General features: G+C 43.2%; 1 protein-coding gene across 2 annotated transcripts in view; it reads right to left on the bottom strand.

Moving 5' to 3' along the window:
* The window catches only part of SLC39A11 (solute carrier family 39 member 11), a 511259-nt gene that overhangs the window by 199565 nt on the left and 286276 nt on the right, over positions 1–25418 (bottom strand). For both annotated transcript variants that reach the window (XM_054978292.1, XM_054978293.1), the window contains one exon: positions 24190–24360. In XM_054978292.1, the coding sequence (XP_054834267.1) occupies positions 24190–24360 (171 nt within the window). The remainder of the gene's footprint in view (positions 1–24189; positions 24361–25418) is intronic.

Here is a 25418-nt window from a genome sequence, read left to right on the forward strand (position 1 = left end):
AGTTTGGGGATTGTATACCGTTTTTTTTTTTAAATTTTGCTATGATTAGAGTCCAATATGCTTGAACTTTGGGGCATGTCCACCATAAATGAATATAATCCCCTACTAAACCACACTGCTTCCAACAAAGCGGGCGTATGTCATTGTTAATGTGGTGGAATGGAATGGGTGTCATGTACCATCTTGCCATTAGTGTAAAAAATAACATTTTGATGTTGATTACTTTGGATTGTAAGGTCTTTTCTGACCAGATTGTCTTCCATTGGTTCTCTGATAGAGTAATGTTGCAATCTTTACTCCATTTAAATTGGTATTTTGGAGGGATATGATTTTATTTTGAATTTAGGATATTATAGATTCTTGCTATCAGGCCTTTATGTTGTGATTGAAAGTTTTAAGCAAGTATTTGAATTCAGTGAATGTATGCTTTGGTAAGGTTTTTAATAAAGGTCATTCTAGCAAGCGATTAAGTGGTAAGTATTGGAACCATGGGATTGCAACCATAGTATCTTTTTCTAGTTGCAGTTTATCCAATAGGGTGCCCTGTTTGGTAATATCTACGATTCTTGTTTTGTTCATTTTCTTCTAGGTTTAATGAAATACCAGGCTGAAACCATGATTGGTTAAGGAAAGACGATAGTGGTGAGATATATGGAGCTAAATATTGTCTCTCTCTGTCCCGTATTTTTAAAGTGGTATTGAGAAATGGGTTGAGATGAGTTTGGTGAGGCCTATTTTCGGATGCATCCATATTACATCTTTTATATCATTAGGGCTTATATAGAAAGCTTCAATGTGGATCCAATCCAAGTTTTCAGAGGAATTTAAAATCGCTACCTGATTTGCCAGCTGGGAGGCTTCATAGTAATATTTTAGATCTGGGATAGCTAAGCCCCTATTCTTTAGGGGACGTTTCATTATCAAGTAGTTTATTCTTGGGCGTTCGTTTGTCCACATAAAGTTGTTTATAATTGTTTGCCAAATTTGAAATTCCTGATTGGTAGGTGAAATAGGAAGCATCCGAAAGTGAAATAAAAATTGTGGGAGGATCATGGATTTCACTAGGTTTATTTTTTCTATCCAGGATAGACTCAATATGGACCAATGTTTATTTTTTTCCATTAATTTTTTGTAAAAGCACTTTATAATTGGATTCTTTCAGTTGGTCTATGTTAAGGGGAATCTTATTGCCCAAATAATTCCAATCTTTATGTGCCCATTTATATTCATAATTTATGGCTAACTATGTTTGCGTGTCTAAAGTTAAACATAAAGAATACATTTCTGACTTTGCTCTATTTATAAGCCTGAAATTTGGCTAAAGTCTTGTAAGGTTTCCTCAAGGGCTTTGATAGATGTAATTGGTTGAGTAGTATATATAACCATATTGTCCGCAAAAAGATATTTTATACACATGATCTTTAATGGCAATACCCTTGATATTGGTATTTTAGGGGGCTCAATTGCTAGAGCAAAGAGCAGTGGAGAAAGGGGGCAACCCCTGTCTGGTGCCACGTGTCAACTTAAAATAGTTTTATTTTAATTTGAACTTTTGGTTCTGAGTAAAGTAACTGGATTGTTTGAAGAAATGTATGACCAAATCCCATTTTAGTTAAAAGAGCTGTTAGGTATTTAGTTTCTAAGCTGCTGAAAGCTTTTTCTGCATCAAGTGATAGTAAAGCAGCTTCTATGGAAAGCCACATTCCTGACCATAACTTTTCCCAACCAAGCTGGGATCAAATTCAAGTACTGTACCTGTCACCGAGTGGATCATCCCCACCCCGTTTCAGACAACTTTGAGAAGGGTCTCAGTTCTATCGTGGTGGAAAGTGTTGTCAAGCTGCAGCTGACTATGGTGACTCCACAGACACAGGATTTTCATGACGGGATGTTCAGAGATGGTTTGCCATTGCCTGCCTCTGCCTAGCAACCCTGGTCTTCCTTGGTGGTCTCCCATCCAAGCATTAAGCAGGGCTGACTCTGCTTAGCTTCTAAAATCAGATGAGATAGGGCTAGCTTGGGCCATCCCAGTTTGATGGGCAACATTCTTGTACAGCAGAACAGACAAAGGGAGGAACTACTATACCAAAGCAGGAAGGTAAGCTCAGAGTGATGTTTGGCACCCTAAGCAAGCCAAGCAGAATTGCTCAGGAGGCAGAGGGGAGATCTGACATCCCTAGAATGGTAGCATTAGCTAGTGGGTAGTGGCTTGCATTTTTCCATCCCCTTGCAGCCAAGCAAAGTTACAGAGAAGATCACAAACAGCTGTTTTGCTTACATTCTATAGAAGCTGAAAATAAGGAAGGCTAATTATGCTTCTGAGTCTTCATCAAAAGGGGAAATGTATTTATCTCCCATTGGGAGATACATATGCTACCCCTGCTTTGGGAGACCCAGAGAAGTGGGTTGGAAAACTTTCCATGTATAAGGATTCCTTGTTTCATGAACTTAACAACATCGAGTGGATGCCACCAAAACAGAATATCAGGTAAGCTTGGCCATTTCATAGTTATAATTATTTCTTTTTTTAAAAAAAAGAAGATGATGATCCCTACTAATTGTATGAAAAAGAAATATCCTTGGAAAACCCACATCACTGGGGAGAATGCACCCCCCCCCTCCCCAGCTCATCATCTGAAAGTAAAAGCCCCTTGAACATCTTGTCTATTAAGACAGCTAAGATGTCTGTCTACTGCAGGTTCTTTAAGTAGAAGGTAGCAAGCAGGAAAAGAAAACCTTGGAAGACATTCAGACTCCTAGCAATTCGTTCAGCAGATGACCTCAGTGACATATTTGTTTCTGATATGTATGTACTGTATTCACGGTCACATTTAAGATGTTGACTTGTAAAAGAAATATAGATGGATTGCTGAATGATTAATGTTATTTCATAACTTAGTCACATGTGAATTGGTTTGAACCTCAAGCTAAATTTCCACCAAAAGAAGGCAACAGGCTGGTGTTGGCTGATTCCTGCCTCTGGCTAGAGGCTTTCAACTCCCCCTTCATATTGTCCTAGAGGATCTACATCCCGCAGGAGAAGCATTTCAGTGATTATTTTGAAAGATCAGCATCAGTAGTTGCTGCAACCATGTCAGCAGAAAGCTCCGAAAAATGTTTAAGCAGTAGAACAAAGGCATCGTATTTTAATCAACAGTTCCCCATTCCCAATTTTTCCATGACTGAAGAATGCCATTGATCCAGTGCTCGCTTTTTCTCAAAACAAAACTTGTATTTGGAATCAGAATAATGTTTATTGCACGTGGCCAAAGGCCATCACAATGGAGCAAATTGTATGACTTCATCAGCGAGAGCGAGTCGAGCAAACTGTTTCACCAGCAACAATCGCTACAGTTAACTTGCACTGCATTTTAAGTGCATTTATTTGCAAAATTTATATTCTGCCTTTTTGCCCAATCAAGGCCACCAAGGTGGCTAACGCTTAAAACCAAAACAATATAAAGTACATAATAAAACCTGTCAAAACCAAAATTAAAATACATCTATAAAAGCACAGCAAGCATAAGATACATTGACTGAAAAGGAAAGTATAAATATCTATTTACTATACTTATAATTCATTTCCAGCCAAAGAGAGATTCCCAAGGAAAGTTGACGCAATTGAATGTACAAGAAATGGTGCTTGGGGAGGCATTTGCTAGCAGGGTCTGTGTCCAGGCATGATGGAAGGATGCTGGCTGCTTTCTTTTCTCCTTCGGGATCTGAATGGCAGTCGGTACCTGAGAGGAGGGAGTTTTTCAGCGGGAGCTGAGGCCAAGCATAATTTGATGGTAAACAAAATAGGTTGCCACCATCAAACATTTCAACAAAAAATGCACACACAACTATGTGTGCATGGCAGTTGGTGGTGGTGGAGAGTACCCTCAAGTCAGAGTTGACTTATGGCAATCCCTGGTGGGGTTTTCATCGCAAGAGAAGTGGTTTGCCATTGCCTGCCTCTGCAACCCTGGTCTTCATTGAAGGTCTCCCATCCAATTACTAACCAAGGCTGACCCTGCTTAGCTTCTGAGATCTAATGAGATCAGGCTCACCTGGGCTATCCGTTAGGAAAACAAAATATGCTGAGTCAAGGACAACACCCCCTAAGGAAGTGGTACTGTCTGTCTTGAACACATTCTACAGTTAGATGAAGAGTTCACCCCCACTGACTTCCAAATTATAGTCAAGAAGGCATTGTCAAACTGTTCTAGTATAAACAGCTCTCAATAAGGTACTTTGGAGATGAAATAAAAGTTCTCATTGTTGAAGGAAGCAAACAAATCAGGACTTTTTTCATGTCATGAGGAAACAGTCAACTATGGAACAGCTGATTGTATGACACTTCTGTCTAAACTCTCAGGCGGCTGCTACATATTACTTTTCTGACTCTTCAAAACAGATTACAAAATTAGATACGCAATGCAATAGTATTAGTATAAGACAAACCATAAACAATGCAATAACTAGATTACAAAAATTAGAAAAAATAGCAAAATAAGATAACACTTGCAGACATTGCAATAGAATACAAACCTAGCCCCTTTATAAAAGCATCCTTTGACCAATTCCATTTACTGCAACTCATTCCCTACATAAAAATGAAACAATTCCACTAAATGCATTCTACAGAACAACAGAACTGTAGGAGCCATCTTGACCTCCTCAGGCAAGCCATTCCACAAAGTGGGGGCCACTAGAGACATTTTTTTGGTATTGGCTGCTATGGCTCTTAAGCATTTTCAGGGTGGCAGTTTAGAAGACTTTGCTCAGATAAGCATAGCTGTTGCAGTGGCGCATACTAGAAGAGGCAGTCCTTTAGGTACGTGAGTCCTAGGCCATGAATGGCATTATTCAACAGCCTTTTGAGACAGATTAGGCTGAAGGGCAGCAAGTGGACCAAAGAGCTTCATGGCTAAACCAAGTTTTTTTTTTCTGGCCAAAGACAAGCAGTCTAGTAACTACATCACACTGGCCCTAGCCACTGCTCTCTAGCCATTCTTGTCTGTGCCTCAACATTTGGGTATTATTAACCCGAACAAAACATTTTATCTAAATAAACTGGAATCAACCCTATGGATTTCCCATTAACATTCTCACTTGCTGTCCACCCTCCCCTATTTACTACTCTTTCAGGTGTGGTCCATCCAGGCTCCCATTACATTCTCAAAGGCACCTTCCTCTTACACATCAATTGACCTACAGACATAAATTACCTGTCCCGTCCAGGATCTATCACAGCACTACCTAGGGGGCTTTTGATCAAAAAGATAATGATCACATTCTCTTTACTCATCAGGCAATGTCGGCAAAGTATATGAAAGATTAAAATCTTTTTGGCACACAAGGTTACATTTATAAATCCTGGGGCATGTTACTGTAATGAAAGGCCTTTAAATAATGAAAAGTGCGATATCCTCTCCCCCCACCCCCCGCCCGCCACTAGTAGCTATTTCCTGTAGAAGCTTTTGTAAAAGGAAAGCTCAACCTTGTCCAGGATTTAATAGCCACTTAAATTCAACTTCCCCTTGAAAGGAAAGAAGACCCTGACATACTGGAATAAGCGTTACAATATTAGGTCAGGGATATTGTCCCTTCTACTCAACTCATCTTGCTTCTCACAACAAACATCTTCGCTTGGGGAAGAAATTTAAAAAGAAACAGATTGACTCCTCTTCAAACAATGAGGTTCTGGTCTTAACATTCTGGGGAATGAAGTGGATCGCCCCTGGCGGTGCTGTGCATTCTCACTGCAAATTCCCCTGCAGGATGTTATCACCGTAGGGATGGGCTGCCTTTGTTTGTGAAGGGGCTGGTTTGTGTGGTACCACTGATTTGAATACTTGGAGTTTGCACAATACATTGAAACCTAAGCCCTTGAAAAGCATCTGGGAAAAAAAGAAGAAGAAATTCCAAACTTTGTTTCTGGCCAAGACATATAATAGGAGGAGTGTGAAGAGAAGTTCTGAGAGACACTTCTCCATCTTGATTCCTATGCAGTCCTTCTCGAAGAAGGCCGAGAAAAACTGGCAAATCAGTGCACATAGATAGTCACCCATGAGCAAACGGTTTTACTGCAGACGCTCCCTTCCCTGAGTTTCCTTCTTTAGATCCATGGTATGAAGGCAGCAGAAAACAGAAGCTACAAGCCCCAGGGCTCCGTCTGACTGAGGCCTATCTCCCCTTACTGCTTCCAGATTGGTCTGTTGGCATGACAGCAGAATTAAAGATGGCAGCAAAGTGCCTTAGGGGCATGGTGATAGCGGCAACAAAATGGCACAGACCAACTGGCACTTGACCCAAGGGTTCCGAGGGTTCAGTTTGACTTGGTGGAAAGCTGATTGCTCTAGCAATAGCAGACACACACGTCCAAAGGGAATCTAATCAAGTTTGCTCACAGGAAAATAAAAACGTAAGAAGTGCCCTGCTAGATCAGACCAGTGATCCACCTAGTCCAACATCCTGTTTCACACAACACCCAAACAGTTACTCTGAGGGCCAAGAACAGGGCATGGAGGCCGAGGCCTTCCCCGATGTTGCCTCCTTGCACGGGTATTCAGAAGTTGGCTGTCTCTGAATGTGGAGGTCCCCTTGGGTCACCATGGCTACTAGCCACAAACAGACCTATCCTCCATGAATCTGTCTAACTCCCTTTAAAAAGCCATCTATACCTGTGGCCATCACTACCTCCTCTGGCAGTAAATTCCATAATTTAATCATTTGTTGCGTTAAGTGGTATTGTCTTCTGTCTGTCCTGAATCTACTGCCCACCAGCCACTTCTCTCGGTCCCAGCTCTGCAACTGTATTGTGGGATAATAATAACACTGACTTTGTTCACTGCTTTCAGTGAGCACTAATCTGCCTAGAAGAGCGGAATATAGGACATCATCATCATCACCATCATCATCATCACCATCATCATCATCATCATCATCATCATCATCATGGCTTTTTTCCAGCTGGAACGCGGTGGAACTGAGTTCCGGAACCTCAGCAGCGCGGAGGGCAATCTAAACTCCCCTCTGTCTGGAGATCAGGGGGTGGGGCCACCAGCCATGTGACCATTTTCTCTGAGGGCAACCCACTGAGTTCCACCACCTCTTTTCCCAGAAAAAAAGCCCTAATTATTATTTCCCCCCTCCTTAGTCATCTCTTTTCTAAACTGAAAAGTCTCGTACTCTTCAGCCTTTCCTCAGAAGAAAGGTGTTCCAACCACTTACAGTGAAACCGATGGGCTTAGACTGGAGTAACTCTGCTTAGGATTTTGCTGTTAATCATCTTTATTGTCCTCTTCTGTACTTTTCCCAGCTCTGCAATGTCCTTTTTCTAATACGGTAGCCAGAACTTCACACAGTATTCCAAAATGAGGCCACACCATAGATCTGTACAGGGACACTATAATATAGGCTGTTTTATTTTCAATCCCTTGCCTTTTTCAGTATTGCAGCACACTGGGTTGACATTTTCATTGAGCTATCCACTTTTACCCCAAAATGTCTTTCCTCTCAGCTCAGAAAGCTGGGATCTTTTGCTCCAGTGTACACTGCCTTACACCTACCTACACTGAAATTCATTTGCCCCATTATTGCTCACTTGCCCAATTTGTGGAGATCTTCCTGGAGCTCTTCATAGTCAGCCTTGGTTTTCACCATCCTGAATAATTTTGTATCATCTGCAAACTTGGCCACGACAGCGCTCACCTCCTGTTCCATATCATTTATGAAAAAATTAAACAGCACAGGCCCCAATACCAATCCACTGCTTACTTTGCTCCATTGAGAAATCTGTCCATTTATTCCTATTTTCTCCTTTCCTTTGTTTTGCCAGTTTTTAATCCATAAAAGGACCCATCCTCTTATCCCACAACCTCTAAGCTTACTCAGGAGTCTTTGGTGAGGTACCTCATCAAAAGTTTTTTTAGAAGTCCAAGTATATAATGTCTACAGGTCACTGTTATTTACAAGTCTGTTCACTTTTTCAAAGAATTGTAAAAGTTTGGTGAGGCAGGACTTCTCTATGCAGAAGCCATGCTGATTTTCCCTCAGCAAGATTTATTCCTCTATGTCCTTAATAATTCTATCTTTGATTATGGTTTCTTTTAATTTGCCTAGGGCAGATGTTAGACTAAACAGCCTGGAATTTCCTAGTTCCCCTCTGGATCTTATTAAAAATCAGTGTAACATTTACTACTATCTAGTCCTCGGGTACAGTTGCTGGTATTAGTGACAAGTTACATATAGGTTAGTAGGTCAATGATTGGACATTAAGTAAAACTAAGCTGCAGCTGCACAATAACCTGACATTTCCTGTGCAGGAAGAAGACAATTGGGAAGGCAGGCGAAAGTGGCAAAGCATTTCTTGAGATAGTTGTTCTTCTTTTCTGCATATATGCCCCCTAATCTGAAGCAGGATCATGGCCCATACATTCTGGAGTGACACAGGCAGGGCTTTTTTTCTGGGAAAAGAGGTGGTGGGAACTCAGTGGGTTGCCAGCACAGGGGGTAACTCCTGGCAGGAGGTGGTGCCCCTGGTACCACATGCACATGCGCAAAGTGCACACACGCATTCAGGACTGCGCAATGACATTACTTTGGGTCAGCAGGGAAAAGGGGAGGAGGTTTTTTTTAAATTTAAATCGCCCTCAGTGAAAATGGTCACATGGCTAGTGGTCCCACCCCCTGATCTCCAGACAGAAGGGAGTTCAGATCACCCTCCTCACCATGCGCGGAGGGCGATCTAAACTCTCCTCTGTCTGGAGATCAGGGGGCGGGGCCACCAGCCATGTGACCGTTTCCAAGAGGTGCCGGAACTCCGTTCCACCGCGTCCCGGCTGAAAAAAAAAGCCCTGGGCACAGGCAATAATTTGTGGTCACTAAGGAATTTCCCCAAATTAACAGGTTATTTATCAGCTGCTCAAGATGCGGATGGTGTTTGAAGAGAATGAGCTCCTTCGTACACTTTAGCTGTTTTCTGAAAGGTAACATACCAGCCTGCTTCCATGGAGATTTCAGATATTATTATTAATGTATAGTCAACTGGGGTATTGATATATATTCAAAAAGAGGGAGTCACCATCTTATCTGGTTGGCAACTACTAAGAGAGGTCATGTTTTAAATTTCACAAGGGTCAAAGGGTCCTTTCAGTAGAGAACGGCCAAAGTTCAGTGCTTTGCCTTCAGAAGACACCAGGTTCAGTCCCTGACATGCCCATTTTGAAGAGCCATTGCCGGTCAAAAAAGATCTTTCAAAGTAGATCTACCATCAAAGTAGACACATTCTATTCAAAGATCTTAAATGCAGCCAATAAGCTTCATAGTGATGCATAACATCAGACCTTTCTACTCAAGAGAAAATGTAGTTTAAAGAAACTAAAAATTGTGAGGGACTATGCATAAAACCATAGTATGATTTTTCCCTTCTTAAGTGCATCCATAACTTTTTAACGGGAAAGAACATCATTTAGACTTTACACGTACGCCTTATTGTTATTTGTAACAGACTTGTCACATTTTAATTCATTTCTATTCCTTGCCATAACAACAGCCCAAAGCAAAAAAATTAACCTGAATAAATAGATCCTGATTAAAAGTATAATTAAAGACATTAAGGATATGAATTAGCAAGCCCTATTCTACCGTTTGGCATCCCCCATCCATATCAATTTGTACTCTTCATTTGCTCCTGCCTTACAGCAAATTAAGAAACCTTTGCCTCAATTGCTGCAGCTAGTAAAAACATGAACCAGGCATATAAAGCAGATTGCTCCACCCCATTATCTTCCCAACATGCTAACTACTAGCAGCATTACCTATAATGAAAGGAGTAACCTCTGCCAGGAATTACAATCTCCCCGCAAGAACAAGGCTTTACCCAAAACAGAAAAGACCAATGCCTTACGCACTAAATGAAAGATGTGGCAGGCAAAAGAGAGAACTGCAAATGGGCCCATTAGCAAATCACCTGTTGTTACTCAAGTTCTAGTTATGAGTTTGGTAGCAGATGAGGAAAAAATAAAGTAAAAAAACAAGAATCCCTATGCCTCTAAATTCTTACAATTTTAGAGAACCCCTAGTGCTCTCTTTTTGGAAAATGCCTAAATGGACATGACATGGGAGACCTAACCAAATCTTCTGCTATTTTTTTTCTTTACTTCAAAACGGCCTCCTGTGTCGCTTTTGGATTTCTCCCCAGCAGGTTTAATAGCAGCTTGGCAGGGGGTCAGAACAGGGAAGCAACATATAGGCGGAACCTTCCCTCAAAATGCCGCTTTCTGATCATATCTGCACCCTCACAGGGACTGCTTTGAAGTAACAGAAAAAAACTTTGGGAGAGTCAGTCAAAACTCCCTTACCATACCTGTTTTGGCTCTGAGTTGGCTGTCATTTCTATGTTTGTTTAGAAGCTAAAAAAGACACAGTTCTTAAAACTGTTTATTTTGAAGGCAACCATGACTCTGGACACAGACCTTTTGGGCACTGATCATTAGTGATGGGCATGATCCGCATTACGATCGAAAAAAACCCATGATAATGGCGATCGCGACCCCGCGGATTGTGCTCGGCCACGGCCAACGACGCAGCAATCAGGGGGGGGGGGCTGGATTGGGGCTTGATCGGGGCAATCGTGCTCGGATCGGGAAGACAGACACTCAGGCGCCAGCAATATATTCCCCTAGCAACGGAGCCAGGGGAATGCCTGAGCTGTGTTTGCCCTCCTTCTGTCGCCCTGGAAACCCCAATGGAAGCCCAGCTTTCCTTGATCAGCAGGGCTTCCTTCCAACCACAGAGCAGCAAAGCAGTCACCAGTTGGGAGAAGACAGCCAGGGGAGGGAGGGGGAGGGGTGTTCTGTAGCCATGGGCATGCCAATCTCATCCCCGCAAACCCTGATAGGATCGTGCCCATCTCTACTGATCATTGTATTTCAAAATCATTTTGAAAAGTCCTTGTCATGTAGCTTTGTAAGGTCTTCTCCACATATACCTACAGCCAGGGCTCATTTCGAGGGGGAACATGTAGGAACACAGTTCCAGCAATTCTTCAAAAAGGTCACATGTCAGATGGCCCCGCCCACCCAACTTTCAGCCATTTTGGGCCCGTTTTGGCCTGGATTGGGGCCGAAACAGCCTGGCTTGAATCATTGCCGGGCAGGGGAACCCTCCCCTGCCCAGCACTGACCCAATCTTGGCCATTTTGGCCCCAAACCAGGCCCCAAAGGACCCAAAATGGCCACTTTTAGTCATTTAGGGCCCCTTTTTGCCATTTTGAGCCCAATTTCGGCCCTGAATAGCCAGGATTGGGTCCAAAACAGCCAGGATAGGTGATAACAGGGGGTGTGGCATATGCAAATCAGTTATGCTAATGACATGTTTCTGGTGATGTCAAGGGGTGTGGCATATGCTAATGAGTTCCTCCAGCTCTTTTTCTACGGAATGACCCCTGCCTACAGCATGCAAAAGGTACTCTTCTGCTGTGTGATCCCACAGCGCTTAATTAGGTATTTGAACATTGGAAAGACCTGGGCAGGAGCATTCGCAAGTATCGCTGGGATCCTGCCAGACAGCCATTCTGGTGAGAAAGACCTAAGTCAGCAGGCCCTGCCCACAGGATTCCCGCCATTCACATAATAACAGAACAATGTGGTTGCACACTGTGGAGAATTAGCTGTCACAACGTGCTATGCGTGCATGCAAGAGCAAGAAAAACAAGCACACAGAGAGACGGAGGCGGCAGTTCTCCTAGGAACACATGCATAAGTGCCACTAAAAAGAAAAAAAGGAACTTCGAATTATTATCACTGTGTAAGGAATGATACAGCCTGCAGCAGAAAGAAATTAGTGAGATGGTAGAGAGCTCTCAGGTGACACAATGGGCAGAATGACACTTTGAGCTGCAAGTGAATGTGCCTCCCTCCTCTAGAAGTATTCCCTGCAAACAGAAAGCTAATATAGCAAGAGGCCAGCTAGCTCAGTACTTTTTTGCATGATGTGTTACTCCAGAATGGTTGTTTTGGGGAGCATTCAATAATAGCATCCCCAGCTAACGGTCTGAAGTAGCTAACCATCTATTATCTCCTCAAGATTTGCTTATGCCATTTTGCTGCATGTTTAGACCAGGTTAACGGGATGGGGGTTAAACGTTCACAAACATGCACAATGTTGTGATGTGGCCTGCCACCAAGCTGTGTGAAAATATTTGCCATCTGATAAATCACATAGAGATTCCCCAGTCAGCCCTTAAAAGTTAGTCCATGTTTTCCTGGAGTTAGTGCCGTAAGACAACCAAAATGCTCCTGAGCATCTTACGACATGAACAAAAGTCCAAACTGCTCCATGTTGACAGCACAGTCGGCCAATTTGAATTAATTTTAAACCATCAGAAAGTGCTGGAAGAATGAAGTCCAGCACAAATGTTGACATCTGTTACTAAAGCAGTTGGCAGGGGAGGTTATTTAAAAAGGCAAAGGTTTTAAAAGAATCTATAAGAGCAGAAGCAGGGCCAAGAAAAAATCAATGAGCATTTCAGCATCTGGCTAAACTTCGGTTAGTCACCTGAGAGGTAAACTTGGCCATTTGCCTGTCACTGGAGCTTGCCTAATGCTCAACAGACAGAAACCATGCCTCTTCCAATTTTTTACAGGCATTTCAGTTCTGGCATTACTGAGAAGTTGCAGCTTCCCAGAACAGCTGCCTACATTTGCAAGGCAACTAAATATCTGATTGGAGGGGGGACTCTGTAGTGTTTAGATGTGATGTACAGAGAATATGTGTAACTATTAAAAGGTAATTTGCACACTGAAAGTGGCCAATAGTAGTCATCTGCTTAAGAAAAATAGTTGAGAGGATGGGGGTGGGGTCACATTAAATCTGCCACACCCTAAAATGCCCAAAGAACTTCCCCCACCCCACTCCTTCATTGTTTTTAATAAGTTGCAAACGCAGAGTAGGCAGCATGTTGGGCAACTTCCTCAAAATGGGTCTGACTCACCCTATCCCTACCATGTTTTCCCCACTGCTCTTTGTGGTACTGGAACTGAATTCTACTGCAGTCTCGTTGGGTCAGAACTAGGGGTGCACACCCCCAAAAGATTCGGGTTTCCCGCTTCAGTTATACCTGAAGCGAGGGGGAAATCCAGAATTTAGCTCGCTTCGGTATGCTCTGTAATGATTCGGGCATAGTGAAGTGAGGGGGAGCAAACCCCTCACCTCCACCCCCTGAGACATGTGTTCTAGATTTTCACATGTAGAGAGTGTTCTTCATGTGACAGGCCTGACATAGAACCAGTATGGATAACTACATTCTGTTGGTTGAGCTCATTAGGAAATAATTGCCCATATCGGAGGTGGATGCTTCGCGCAGGAATCTCCCAACATTTTGTGATTGGGGGTGGAGGGAGGACCCTTTCTCAAAATTCCAACGTGCTCTCAGGCTCAACAGTGTTGAGGACTCCTGCATTTGCCTAGTGTCACTAAATCTAAAATTTGATCTCCTAGAACAGATTCTCAACAGCAGGGGAGGGAGAGCTTCATAACTTGAAGCATCCATGTACGTGAGTCAGTCTTTTGCTTACTAATCCATAAGAGTCACTAGATAGAGATCTGCAGGCAAGAGCTTTGCAGACCTTGACAGTGTCATCAGTCTCCGGAACTTTAGCGCATGGGAAGATCAAGCTTTCTGCTAAGGTATGAGATTCATTAGCCTTTTTGGTCATCTCCCATAAGTAAGTCATCCAAGTAAGCGGGTACTAGATCAAATGAAGCCTGAATTCTCCCTAGAAAATGACAAAACTGAGGCTACTTTGGTCACATCATGAGAAGACAAGATTCTCTGGAAAAGTCAATAATGCTAGGAAAAGTGGAAGACAGTAGGAAAAGAGGGAGACCTAAAAGAAGCCACGTCCTCTAGATAAATAAAATAAAATAAACCAATAAAAGAAGGCACGTCCTCTGAGCAAGTCTGTTAATGATAGGATGTTTTGGAGGTCTTTCATTCGTAGGGTCGCCATAGGTCAGAGGTGACTTGATGGCACACACACACAGATTACTTAAAAGCCCTCACCCCAAACAGCCCCCAAATGAATGTGGTTGGAAGACAAAGTAAAGGAAGAAGCTTGCTAACTTGGGGACAGTACAGGGCAAGACAAACACTGCCCAGGCGCTGATCTGAAATACAGAATAGGAGGATGCTGCTGCTCTCAGACCGTTTGCAACATTATGGAAAAGAAGCAACACATTAATGCCATGACCTTTAAGGAACAGGAGATCATTTCTAGGGTTTTTATAATTGTTTGAAGGCAACTTTGTGCTCTATGGGAACATACAAAGGTTAGGCAGCCTCTTTCCAGAACACTCTCTCCAGCAACAGGGAGATTATTGTCATTAACCTATTGCTGGGAAGGTGGGTGAGCACTTTGTTTTCTCCTTTACAAAAAGGTTCCTTGCTCCCCCCCCTCCTGAGTGACAATAAAAATAATTCACCGCTGCCCAGCTGACAGAGCAGCAGGGCAGCAAGTCACAACTGTACACCCACTCCCCCCCCCATACATCCTTCTTGACAGTTTTCAGAGGATGGATGAAGTCCAATTACAATCTCCAGCTCCAACACAAGTGACCTTTAAAGTGTTAGAAACCGAGACGCATCTTTGAAACTCGCTGCTCCTGGCTTCAGCCATCACGCTGTTCCTGACCTCTGAACAGCAGCAAACGATGCCTTCCACCTAGCTTTTTTTTTTTTTTTGTCCTTAAGCAAACGTATGATGGGCAGAAATTCAGCAGGTGCACCTTTTCCCTTCTCTAGGCCGGGGAAGCTTCATCAATTGAACAGCTGCCTAGCACATCACTATTAGGGGGACAAAAGTTCCGTCAGAGAAAATGATAGCGACTCTGCTCGCCGGCAGCGATGCTGAAGAATTGCTACAGCTTCGTAATGAGCTAAAGTCTGGGAATGGAAAAAAAATCTGAAGAGCTTCAGAGAGATATACCACCCCCCAGGTCCTCTGGATAATTTAGGTAATGGCATAAAGACTGAAATCTCTGGGGACTTTCATGCCTGAACAGAGCTAGAATTTTGCAGTTAAGCCTTTTCCTGGCCTGGAGCTTAACATAGGGATGATAGACTCTTCCTTAACTGGTTCACAGGATAGCCCAACTAGTTACTATTAATAAAAACTACATCCTGGTCTTTGCTAACAATATACGTTGATAGAAAAGAGCAAGAGTCCAGTAGCATCTATAAGACTCATAAAATTTGTGGTAGTGTATGAGCCTCCGTGAGCCACAACTCACTTCTTCTGTATCTGAAGAAGTGAGCTGTAGCTCATGAAAGCTCATACCATTAATATAAGTGATTCTGGTTTTACTGGGGTTTGCATTAAAGGAAGAAGGGAGCTCTGACTTGCAAAAGCTAATACTCTTTATTTTTATTTTATTTATTTTCGATTTTTATTCCGTCCTCCCCTCCTCCTCTGAAAATCTTGTTGGTCTCTAAGATTCCACTGGACTCAAATCCTGCTGTTCTATTGCAGACCAGCACAGCTACCCACCTAAAGCTCATTGAAGCTAATCTCTTAATAATTTTAAAACAAAAAGGTCTAAAATATTGCAATGTAGCATCTGTCATTATTTTACCTTTTTTTCTGGGAGAACAGTTTGAGAATACCTTGAAGCATAAATGTCTCTGTGTGGAACTGTAGCACATTATAATGAGTGATTATAGTCAATAAACACATGCTTGCCTCCAGTAAAAAGCAAATATTTTCTTTGTGTAATCTGAAAACAATCCAGTCTCAACATATCCTTTACTTGATGAAGGTGTTAAAGGTTGTTTTTGTTGTTTAAATTGGACCACTCTTGAAATTTAGCCAATAGTTTACTAGGTAAACTACTCTAATCATTAAAGTGGAACACTTCCCCTCTGCTACTGGTTTCATTGAGCTCTAAGTGCTAAATATAAAAAAATTGTTAAGGACTGCAACCTCTGAGATCAGTGACATAGCCAATACAGAATAGGATCAGGCCCAACATAAAGGTAAAGGCATGGAGTCATTACTGGCCCATGGGGGACGTCGCATCACGACGTTTTCTTGGCAGACTTTTTACAGGGTGGTTTGCCATTGCCTTCCCCAGTCATCTACACTTTACCCCCAGGAAACTGGGTACTCATTTTACCAACCTTGGAAGGATGGAAGGCTGAGTCAACCTTGAGCCAGCTACCTGAACCCGGCTTCTGCCGGGATCAAACTCAGGTCATGAGCAGAGCTTGGGCTGCAGTACTGCAGCTTACCACTCTGTGCCACGGGGCTCAGAGTGGCCCAACATAAACAATTCTTAATACTCTTTAAACCAAATATACAGAAATCCTATAAAGATTGGGATGCTGTTGCTTTTTGCACATGTGGTGGAAATTAAGTTTTGTGTAAACATATTAATTGTACAACCTCTGTCTTGAAAATGAGATTTGTGATCCGAAGTTGTAGATTTGATACTCTGATGACCAAAATAAGGAAAAGAGTTTTATGGAAGACCTCCATCAGAGTGCCTTCAGAAATGAATGCTGGTAGGACAGAAGTTCCTGACTGCCCTAATGTAATAATTCAACTCTAGGTCGTTTGCACACGTCCTAAATTATACGCTAATTTTGTGCTATGATTCTGTTAGCTATGATCCTGCTATCATGACGCACCGTTCACATTGCCTTGACTTGTGCTGCTTCGTTGCGCTTCCAGAAGTTCACAATCCGCAGAAAAAGTGCAATTGCAGGCAGCGGATGAGCTCGCATCACAATTGACCAAAGCACCTTCCTGCCCATTATGCCTTTTTTTTAAAAAAAGGAACCAAGGTCACAGTTGCCAGGAGCCCACAAAGGCTTGTGGGATTCCTGGTCATGGGCAGAAAAATCTTTTCCTGGGGTGCAGAAAACGAAAAAGGAGGAGGGGTTGAGCAGGTGGTCTCTGGAGAAGTGTTTCCAAGTGTTCTCATGCAGGCAAAAACCCCTGCTAAAGAAGCGGAATAAATGGGAAATCTGTGTTCTTGAAGAAAGCACAACGATTACGAGAGGATGACGGGTTTTCACAGGCAAATATATACTCACAGGTGGATATATACTCACAGGTGGACAGCTGTGAGTATAGTGGAACAATTGCAATACTATGGTGCCACAATATGGACGTGTGAAAACAGCCATTGTCTTGCAGCTAGACACGTGACCTCATACTCGGTTGTCTATCTACCAGGATGCACCCTCTTTACATTTCTAGATTAGGGTGATAATGTTCTTGAACTAGCCACAATCCATATGTCATGTTTCAGCTGCTACATGCTAAATACCTGCAAGAAGAAGTTTCTTTACCCCACCACCTTCCTTATGAATCACGCAATTCACTCAAGACAGGGAAATCTAATCACAAATCATTCAAAAGTACATCCGAAAGCTTCAATGACACTGGGAAAATTGCCTTGACCAAAGACTTGCAGACATCCCAGTACTCAATTCCACTTCCTGAGCACTTACGAAAAATGTGAATATATCTCAATGCAACCTATTTCTCATTCATTCACTGAAATGGTTGCTTCTCTTTCTTGAATTCAAAAGCTGCTTCATGCTTTGTCAATGAGAAGTAGCACTGCTCTACTTCCCAAATGTAACTCATTACATTCATAACTACCTGTGCAATGTGTACACTTCTGTTCAAACAGAATATAAAAAGTACCAAGAACAAAGTTAGAAAAGTATAGGCTCTTCATTAAGCAGGATATATATCCCCTCCAAAGGCCATTTTGTTCATCAAGATATTCTGAATGCAGGAACAAGGCATTTATTCCTCTGAACAGGCAACTAATACAATAAAACTTGTGGGGATGTGACACTTGGAATATGTAAGTCTTCATCACTTTCTTTCTTTAAAGCCCTTTAGTATTCAAACGACTAGATTTTCTTTTTAATCAGTAACCATGACAGCTCGATTTAATCAATTACAATACTTTATCATTTATATTTTGGTCATTTTCTAAACAAAGGTGTAATTCTCAAAGGTCAATGTAACCATGAAAGCATATTGAATTTCAAATGAGAAGGACTTTAGGCTAGATTCAATACCCATTTGCTTTCTTGTAAGGACGTGGCAGGTATGTAGATATCACACTGCCTACTGTATAGGGCTAATCTGAAAAGTCAGCCTCCATTATCAGTGAAGCAGCTGAAAAGAGACATATTGATTTCAAGGTCTGTAGCTGCAGATGAAAGTACTTCAGAGGTTACCTCTTCAGGAACAAGCGTTTCTATAAAACAGAGTTGTAGTTACCTGTAACTGTTGTTCATCGAGTGGTCTTCTGTGCAGGCACACATTGGGACTGTGCAAATGGAGGCCAGCCACAGAGAAGATTTCTAGAGTTCTCTAAAAGACTAGGAGTGCCCTTCCTCCCTTTGGTCATAGATCCAGAGGAGTTAGCCGTGTTAGTCTGCAGTGGCAAAATCAAAAAGAGTCCAGTAGCACCTTTAAGACTAACCAATTTTATTGTAGCATAAGCTTTCGAGAATCACAGTTCTCTTCGTCAGATGCATGGAGGGCCCTCCATGCATCTGAAGAAGAGAACTGTGATTCTCGAAAGCTTATGTTACAATAAAATTGGTTAGTCTTAAAGGTGCTACTGGACTCTTTTTGATTCTTCCTCCCTTTGGCACTTTCCCGCCAAAAACATAACATGCCCAGGAGGAGGGGCACGATTCCCTCAGTTCTCTCCCTGGAGCTGCCGGAGACCCCCCCAGAAACGAAGGTTCCAGAAAATTCACAGCAGAGCAGGAGGGAGGTATGTGCACTTGCACAGAAGATCACTCTATGAACAACAGTTGCAGGCAGGGCTTTTTTTTCCAACTGGAACGCGGTGGAACCGAGTTCCGGAACCTCTTGAAAATGGTCACATGGCTGGTGGCCCTGCCCCCCTGATCTCCAGACAGAGGGGAGTTTAGATTGCCCTCCACACCACAGCGCGGAGGGCAATCTAAACTCCCCTCTGACTGGAGATCAGGGGGCGGAGCCACCAGCCATGTGACTATTTTCTGCAAGGGCAACCCACTGAGTTCCACCACCTCTTTTTCCAGAAAAAAGCCCTGGTTACAGGTAAGTGCAACCCTCTTTTCATCTTTGTGGCTTCTGTGCAGCCTCACACTAGAAGAACAGAAAACTCACTTACTGAAGGAGGTGGGCGTGAAGCTCTCAAAGAGACTATGGAGGACCACCTTCCCAACAGATGCATAGTGTCTCATTGACATTCATCCAGAGGTGCTTCTAAAAAAGTTGGGAACTCTCTACAAGTGTCCTTGCCAAGTACAAGCTGGGATGCAGCAAGGAAAAAACACATCTGTGGGTGAGCTGTGCTAGGTAAGGAGCATTGAAGAGTGATATGCTCAAGGGAGAGTGGGATAGCCTCTCCCAACCCACAAAGGAAGGGTCTCCCTTGGAGCCTGAATGACTAATACAACTGATAGTGTTGTGAGACATGACGGCTGAAAGCTAACCTGTGGTAGAGAATCCTGGCCAGGGCACTGGACACATTAACACTCTATGTTAGTGGGGGGACATAGGTTAGAAACCTCATTCCACAGATGGAAGTGCTGTACACTAAAAATGAAGCACCAGGGAAGTAAAAAAAGTTAACAGTGTGTTACACTCCTACTTTAAATGTCTTTGGAGATTCAATAAGGAAGAAGAAAGTTAGAGTTGAGTCCCAAATGTAGTTAATAGCAGCAGAAGAAGGGTCCAAGTTCTGCTATAGCCTCAGTAGAGACTCTTACCCACTTAGAAGTGCAAGATACGGTAGTCAAAGGAGCAACAGTTGCCGCTTGGAAAAAAACCTGAGACTACTGCTGTAATGCAGGAAAAAGAGCTGACCCAAACTGCAAAGATCATCAGCGGGAGCGAAAACATAGCAGGCTCGCACTAGGATAATGAAAATAGTGAAGCAGGTGTGATGGGGCCAAAGAAAGGACAGACAGCATGCATCATCAATTAACCTTGTTCTGCTAGCAGAACAATCTGTGCAGCAAAAACCAGCCAGGAGATAAAACATAAAAACAGATTACCTTGCCAAGTGGATTAGTAAGGGCATTCCTCAGTGACTGGGTCACTGGCAGCAAAGGAGCAAACAAAAGTGCAAGCCATGGGCCATCACAGTGTGTCACAAGGCCAAATAGCCCATGCCTCCAATCAGAACATCTAGGAATTGGTGCCAGTTAGCTGAGGAAACATTATTGCAATACATTGCAATGACATGGTGCATTTACAGTAAAACAAAAGACAAAGAAAGGTAAGGTATGTCTAGTACTTCTGGGGAAAGTAGTAGTAGTAGTAGTAGTATGACAAAGTCATTTTGCAGAAAACCCGGAGCCACCTGGAGGCACACCCTCATAGTAGGGCCCCTATACCATAGGGGCAACCCCTGAGATAGCACTAAATCTCAGAGCTACGGCATCACTAGAGTGCCCTGGGAATAACAGAGCACTGAAAGCATGAATGGTGCACACACGCTCTGTCTAGGAAAGAATAAAACAAACTTGCATAGCCCATGAAGTGTGAAACTAAAATGGAAGACCGCATCCTGCCAAGGTGTGTCAGGTATAAAAGAAGGTAGAAACACTGAACCATCTTAGTAAAATGTGGATCGACTAAGTCTGAAAAGGCAAAGGAAACTCTTTTTCAAATAAGGAGTACTAAAAAATAACACCTTTTTCCAGTCTCGTGGGGAATACTGAACTGAATAGTTCAATTAATAGGAGGACAGGCGACTTCTTCTGTGAGGAGAGGTGGGGAAGACCTTGGGTCTTTTGAGCCCATAAAGTAACACAGACATGAAAAAAATGTAGGAAAACTGTGAATGGTGGACAAGGCAGCAGGCCATTGAATTTTTACTTTCTCGTATAGAGTAAATCATCAATAAGGATTGACAAATGAATTTAATAAAGGATCTGACAGAAAGCCTGTTCCTCTCCATAGAGTGTTGTCTGTCTGGACTGAAGAATTCAAAGTCTCTGTGTGAAGTCACAGTGACAGCCACTAGTGTTTTTTTTTTAAAAGTCCTAGCATGGACTAGGGCAGCCCAGCTCCAGATTAAAGGAATAGACTTGTCATATACACTACAGTTATATGCTGTGAAACACACAGATATCTGAAGGAGTAAACTGAATTCACAAAAGCTCACAGCAAATAAATGTCAGTCCTTAGGGCTTTTATCTTATTCTACAAAGATGCAATCTGCTATTAGAGATGTTCAATGGCTTTAGTCAATATCCTTTATGCCCCAGGATAGAGTTAAAAGGGGGTGGTAAAAGGGTCATAATGACCTGTTGATGAGCAGCTTAAAAGAAAAATTGCAGCAGGGGAATTCTGCTTCCCACATAGGCTAACAGTTTACAGCATTCACAGTCTACTAAATTAGAGATGAAGCACTATTTAAGCAGCAGGCCATCATCAAAAACAATGATGATCACTGGAATGAAGTATAAATTTGTTAAAGGATTGCAGCAGGGACCCTGACAGCAGTCAATTCAATGAAAGTTTGAGCGTCAAGGACTTCTTGCCCTGGGGCACACTTTCTTAGTAGAAACATAGACACCCTTTAAAAAGATGGTTGTGAAGTTTATCTAAACCCTACCTGTCTGCCCCAGTGGGGCCTGAAAGTGGATATAACATTACTAAAATGGATATAACATACTAAAATCTGGAGCAATTCCAGTTCAAGTTTTGCTCATGCCTGTGTAAACTGGTTGAAGGATTGCTAGGAGAGGCCTGAGCCAGGCCTTGTGTTCTTTTCTTTGTTTCTGCTGAATGAAGTTATTCTGTGTTGACTAAAAGAGACACTCTGCATGTTCTTAAATGACTGCTGAATCTTACTGCAATGAGGAAGATCCAGCACCATTCCCTGATAGGAAAAAAGGAGTGTGGGCATTTATGAAACCAACAGGGAAAAAACTGCTTTCAAATAGCATTAGGCTTAGAGGTGCCTGCTTATCATTTCTGTTAAAACTGAAGCAGCTGAAGATGTATTGTCGAAGGCTTTCACAGCCGGAGAATGATGGTTGTTGTGGATTTTCCGGGCTGTATAGCCGTGGTCTTGGCAATGTAGTTCCTGACGTTTCGCCAGCAGCTGTGACTGGCATCTTCAGAGGTGTAGCACCAAAAGACAGAGATCTCTCAGTGTCACAGTGTAGAGAAGATGTTGGCAGGTAATTTATATCTACTCAGGAAGGTGGGTTTGGGCTGAGTCATCCTGTAAGACTTTCCCAGCATTCTACACCCTGGGAAACTCTTACAGGATGACTCAGCGCAAACCCACCTTCCTGAGTAGATATAAATTACCTGCCAACATCTCCACACTGTGACACAGAGATCTCTGTCTTTTGGTGCTACACCTCTGAAGATGCCAGTCACAGCTGCTGGTGAAACGTCAGGAACTACAATGCCAAGACCACGGCTATACAGCCCGGAAAATCCACAACAACCAGCTGAAGATGGTTTCAGGCTGCGGGACACCTGGAGGTGTCTCTCCTCAGAGCCCACACAGTCAAGGGAGTGGAAGGTCCAATTTAAGCTGGCAGGTAGCCAAAATCTTTAGAAAAAAAGCTTCTTAGTCTCCAAATGGAGAGATCTGCTATGCTACACCTACAGGAATCTCCCCTCAGAGCTGACACAGCCAAGGAGGGGAGGTGCCTTTATCCAGGAAGGCATGCAGGCAAAGCTTTTGGGAAAGAGTCTTGGAACCAAGGTCTCTGCCAGGCCACAACTCCAAGCTTCTCCCCTTGAAACTGAGGGGGCAGGTGCCTTTAATCAGGCTGGAATGCAGCTGCAGCCTTGAAGGAAGAGCCATTAAAAGACTTTTTTTCTATTTTAACTCTGACTCTAGTGTGGCACTGCTCCGAGTCGAATAGGCTGTATGAGCAGTATCATTAAAGTAAATAGAAGGAAGAGCCATTGTGAGAATGATCTGACGGGTCACACCTCTGGACTTAGCCCTTGGTCCTCAAGGGTGCCAGGGAAGCAATCAGGTTGGCATTAAACCACAGCCCTGAAGAAGAGCCGTTGTGGGGAGGCTCTGATAGGCCACACCACTTGGTGTTGGTGGAGTCATAGCTGACTTACAGCGACCCCGGCAGGGTTTTCACATCAAGAGACTAACAGAGGTGGTTTGCCATTGCTTGCCTCTGCAACCCTGGTCTTCGTTGGGAGGTTTTTCATCCAATTACTAACCAAGGCTGACCCTGCCCTTGGTAATGAAGGGTGCCAGGGAGGGAGCAGGTGCCTTCAATCAGGCTGCCATTTCCAGCATCTTGAAAAAGCCTCTCTTGAGCCATAATGATGAAGGGAAAGACAGAAACTTTTCTTCTTTAAATGTAGTTGTATTCTTCACTAGAACATTTATTGAGAGTTAAAAATTTTTTAAAGAAATAATTCTCCTCAGCCTCAAAGATGAGGTGAGGGAAAAGCAGAGAGCAGCAATGGAGATTCACTCTCTGTGGTGACAAAAGAGAAATGAGGGAATAGCGCCCCTCTTCTCGGTCATGTGATGTTTTGACAGGAAAGTGCCAAAGAGAGGAGGGGTGCTCCTAGTCTTGTAGAACGCTCTGGAAACCTTCTCTGTGGCTGGCCTGCATGTGTGCAATCACAGTGTGTGCCTGCACAGAAGCCATGAAGATGAACCAAAAGTAATTTTCTCCCACTTGCCCATTTGTTGCAGTGATAATACAGCACGTCAACAGGAAACAACAATGAAAAAAAGCAACACAGCCATTCCGAAATCTGCGTAGATCCATGATCCAGTCTGGCCTGCCCTTCACCGCTTCCCGAGGCTCTTTTCCTGCTTCGTGTCTGCCCCTCTCAGGACTACTGCTCTCCTCCTCCATCGACTCATTTCTTGACACTGTGGCATCCACACACTACGTACGTTTGATGTCCTCCTAATCCAGCCCCTACCAGCTGCGTATCTGCTCCTTTTAAGGGGGAAAGCACAGTCCCCACCACTCCCAGATGCCTGACGCTCCAAACAAGGAAAGACCAGGAGGCCTGGTTTTCTTCTCAGCAGGATGAGCCAATGCATCCCAACCCAGAAGAATATTATGTGCATCCCTCACCAGACTGCGCAGATTCCTCCAGCAGCATTTGAAGAGCCGTAGACTTCAGACAGACAGACAGACAGACAGATTCTTACCAGGGATATTGTGTATTGTTATTGCTAAGATGAGAAGCATGATCCTTCTCCAGCTGTTGCTTGCTGGTGCTGGGTTGCAGTCCCTGAGCGTGTGGGACAGAGCAGGAGCATCTGGCTGGCTACTTCCGGCACCTTTCCTCCTCTGGTAAGGTTCCCCATTTTCACCTTTGTCTAGACAAGGATGGAAAGAAGGGAAATCTTTAAAATACGATTAAAATGAGAAACAGGGAAGAAATAAAGGATAGACTTGAGAAACAGCTTTTCAGGTTGCAACTGTGAGTGAACAAAATGTGTAGCTCCCTGGACAGCTAATGCTCACAATCTCATTCACCAAACAACGCCCCCCTCAACAAATAAACAGCCAATCCACAAGTGAAGTGGGACAAACCACCACTGACAAGGCTAAAAAGTCACTGCAGAACTCCACATAACTAAATTAGATATAATTTTTTTTATTTTATTACCCAAACAGCTCAGGCCAGCATATGCCACCCCCCTCACTTTATCTTTATAACAACCCTGTGAGGCAGCATGGGCAAAGCTAAGAGAGAGTTGGCCCAAGATAATCCATTTGCACATGAAGTGGTCAAATCATACATTTTCGTTGCAGAACTGTAATCTTCATGCAGTTCTGTTTAAAACAGCAGTCGTCATTCGGCTGCCTTCAGATAATGCCACGAAGCCTTATTTATTATTATAAACTCTATAAAAATCCGTCAACGTCAATAGCGTTTAACAAGTGAGGGGCCTCTACCTGAAAGGGGCTTAGTATCTAAACTTTGACAGTGCAGAGAGAAGAAAAAGGATAGGGGAGACTGGAGGGGTCCAGGAAACAAGAACGATCCACACACATTCAGCTACTCTGTTGTGGTTATGTGCTTTCCTGTTTTCTAACCAAACGAACAAACTCCTCCTACTCTGCCTTTCCTCCCTGGTGGGGCATTTGCTGAAAAGGTTCCCCTTAGGGTTGCCAGCCTCCAGGTAGTGGCTAGAGATCTCCCGGAATTACAACTGGCCTCCAGGCCACAGAGATCAGTCCCCCTGGAGAAAATGGCTACTCTGGGGGATGGATCCTATGGAATTATGCCATCCCAAGGTCCTTTCCCTCCCCAAAACCCACTTTCTCCAGGTTTCTCCAGGTTTCACCCCCCAGATCTCCAGGAATTTACCAACTTGGAGCTGGCAACCCTAGTTCCCCTTGTCTGAGATGCTGATTTAAAGTAACGATA

This window comes from Eublepharis macularius, chromosome 4 (assembly GCF_028583425.1).
Source record: "Eublepharis macularius isolate TG4126 chromosome 4, MPM_Emac_v1.0, whole genome shotgun sequence".
Taxonomy (NCBI): domain Eukaryota; kingdom Metazoa; phylum Chordata; class Lepidosauria; order Squamata; family Eublepharidae; genus Eublepharis; species Eublepharis macularius.